Source organism: Formica exsecta, unplaced genomic scaffold (assembly GCF_003651465.1).
Source record: "Formica exsecta isolate Colony F162 unplaced genomic scaffold, ASM365146v1 scaffold403, whole genome shotgun sequence".
NCBI classification, from domain to species: domain Eukaryota; kingdom Metazoa; phylum Arthropoda; class Insecta; order Hymenoptera; family Formicidae; genus Formica; species Formica exsecta.
Window position 1 is genome coordinate 31,798 of NW_021851270.1, and position 2,491 is coordinate 34,288.

The 2,491-nt window shown below is 32.5% G+C and overlaps 1 protein-coding gene across 1 annotated transcript in view; it reads right to left on the reverse strand.

Moving 5' to 3' along the window:
- Positions 1–892: 892 nt before the first annotated feature.
- Positions 893–2,491, reverse strand: part of LOC115240083 (ribosomal RNA processing protein 1 homolog) — a 3,487-nt gene continuing 1,888 nt past the window's right edge. The window contains exons 5-7 of the mRNA XM_029815054.1: positions 2,156–2,424; positions 1,355–2,054; positions 893–1,258 (exon numbers count right to left, since the gene is read on the reverse strand). Of these exons, the coding sequence (XP_029670914.1) occupies positions 1,028–1,258; positions 1,355–2,054; positions 2,156–2,424 (1,200 nt within the window). The 3' untranslated portion in view covers positions 893–1,027. The remainder of the gene's footprint in view (positions 1,259–1,354; positions 2,055–2,155; positions 2,425–2,491) is intronic.

Below are 2,491 nucleotides of genomic sequence, written 5' to 3' on the forward strand. Positions count from 1 at the left end.
TCTCCAAGCAGTTGCATTACCAACACCAAAACGATCACATACAGATCTAAACAAAATAATTAAAAATAATAAGTAACAATATTAATCATATAATACTGTAATATTAACAAAACTACACTAGTCCCAGATAGTCAAGAATGTTAAAATCACGTTTTGCCAAAGCTTTGCGACAGGGTGTGCTTTAATTTTGACAACAATTTTGTAGCAAACATTTGTCTTGTTTTGGTTTGTCAAAAAGTTTGAAGCAAATTGATGATTCATGCCGTATAGTCTGAATCGACCTTAATTTGTTGTGCCGGTGCCGGTGCGTGCCGTTGCCGGTATGTTACTATCCATGCCGTATAGTCTGAATCGACCTTAATTTGTCGTGCCGGTGCCGGTGCGTGCCGTTGCCGGTATGTTACGATCCGTGCCGTATAGTCTGAATCGACCTTTACTCGCGCCTTGTCAACCGCTGCGCGCCCGCTTCGCGGGATATAAACTCTGGTCAACATCTCTGTACATTAACCACTGCCGAAGGAGGCAAATAAACAGACTAAATTACATCCCGCGTCTATCGTTGTGTCTCACTCTTTCACGAGCCCTGATCCCGACCGAGCATAATCCGACCTTGCGAAACCGGCCTGTTACAAATGTTAATAAAAGACAAAAAACGCGAAGTCTGTCTCTCAACTTCTAACTTTGCCGCTTCTATATTTTTTCGTGTACAAAAGTTACCGCTGTAGAGTTCAGCGACAAAAGTCGTCACGTGATCTTTTTTGTCGCTCAAACGATCGGTTTTAGCGGCTCATGAAAATGCACCTTTAGGGGTGACGTGTAAACGTAGTCAATATATTAAAGATACGATTAACTAAATATTGCAATCATATCACTAGAAATACTAACCAATAAATCTTTTTGAATATAATTCTTGTATTATTTTTTGAATGTTATTATTATTTTACATCATTAAACAATTCAATTAATTTCAAAATCAATGGTTTCAACACAAGTTGGGGACTTTCTAAAAAATCAGAATTCTCTGAACTCATATTTTGTTTCTGTAGAATGGATTGAGTGGACTCGATATAGGACTTGTCTTCAGTACACTAGTTAACGGTTTTTTGTTTGCATCAAAGGGGATAGCTGGGCTTTTACGAACTTGCTGAAGATATTCCGATGTATGTTGCGCAGTATTTCGAAAGAGACTAAAGATTACTTTTTTCTTTTCCAAAGAATTATTTAAATTAGTTTGTTTTTTTGTCTGAGTTGATAATTCCTGTAATGAAGCAATAAATAGTTTTATATATTATTTCCATAATGCATTTCTATAAAAATATCCATTATAAAATAAAATCAGAATATTGGTACTTACATCTTTGAACAGCATCCCTTGATCATTATGTAAAACATTTTTTTTTAACGTCTCTTTTAAGACTAAAGATTTTTTTTGTTTCGTAGCTTCTTTAAGTAATTTTCTTTCCTTTGAAGCTGGTGAGATAACAGTGTATTGATCTTTACTGAACGTATGCTTCTCATGAAATACCATTTTCTTTGGTTTACATTTTACATTATTATGTGTCATGAATGTATCATTTATCTGGCTCAATTTAATTTTCTTAGTTTTATTAAATTTTTTATGAGGTTTTGTTTTTAGCTTCTCCTTGTCTTCGATAATTACATTTTTATCAAATTTATCACATGTTAAATTACGCTTTCGTTTCTTAAGTGGCACTATATCTGCATCTGTATCTGTATCTTGCAAATTGGACATCATATTCACAGTTGAATCAATTGATTCACTTTCTAAATCAATAATATCTATAATAGAATTCAACTCTAAATGATCTTCATTTTTTAGGCTATCACAAGAAGATATATCGCTAGCAACGGCCTCTCCATTTCTTTTCCGTTTTTGTTTTTTATTAATATTGTCAGAAAACAATTTTTTCTCAAATTGAATGAGGTGTAATGTAGCCTTTCTCGATTCTTTTCTCGAATCTTGTTTCTCTAAATTTGATCTTCTAACTTTTTTTATTCCAAAAGGCATTCTTCCCTCTGATAATTCCATAAATCTGAAAGTGTAATTTTTGTACAATAGAAGTATAATTCAGAGTACATGTAAAAAAATTAAAGTTTGATAGATTATTAAGATAAAATAGCACAATATACATACTCTTCAAGAAGTCTTGAAAGGTGTCTTCGTGATTTTGCCTTTGATGATGGATGAAAATGATATACTGACAGCATTTCAACAATTTTTGCAGCATTAAAAGGTATTTGTGGTAGTTCCACATCCACTTTACCTGCTCTTGGGTCTAAATGTTTTTCACTTTTATTTTGTATTTCATTTTCCAAAAGTTGATCATTTTCATTACCAACATTTTCTTCTGTGTCTATCTCAATTTTTTGCATATTATCCACATGTGTGCAAGGAAAACCAGCCTATTTAGATATATATATATATATATATATATAGAAGCATATATTATAAATATAAGATATTATACAT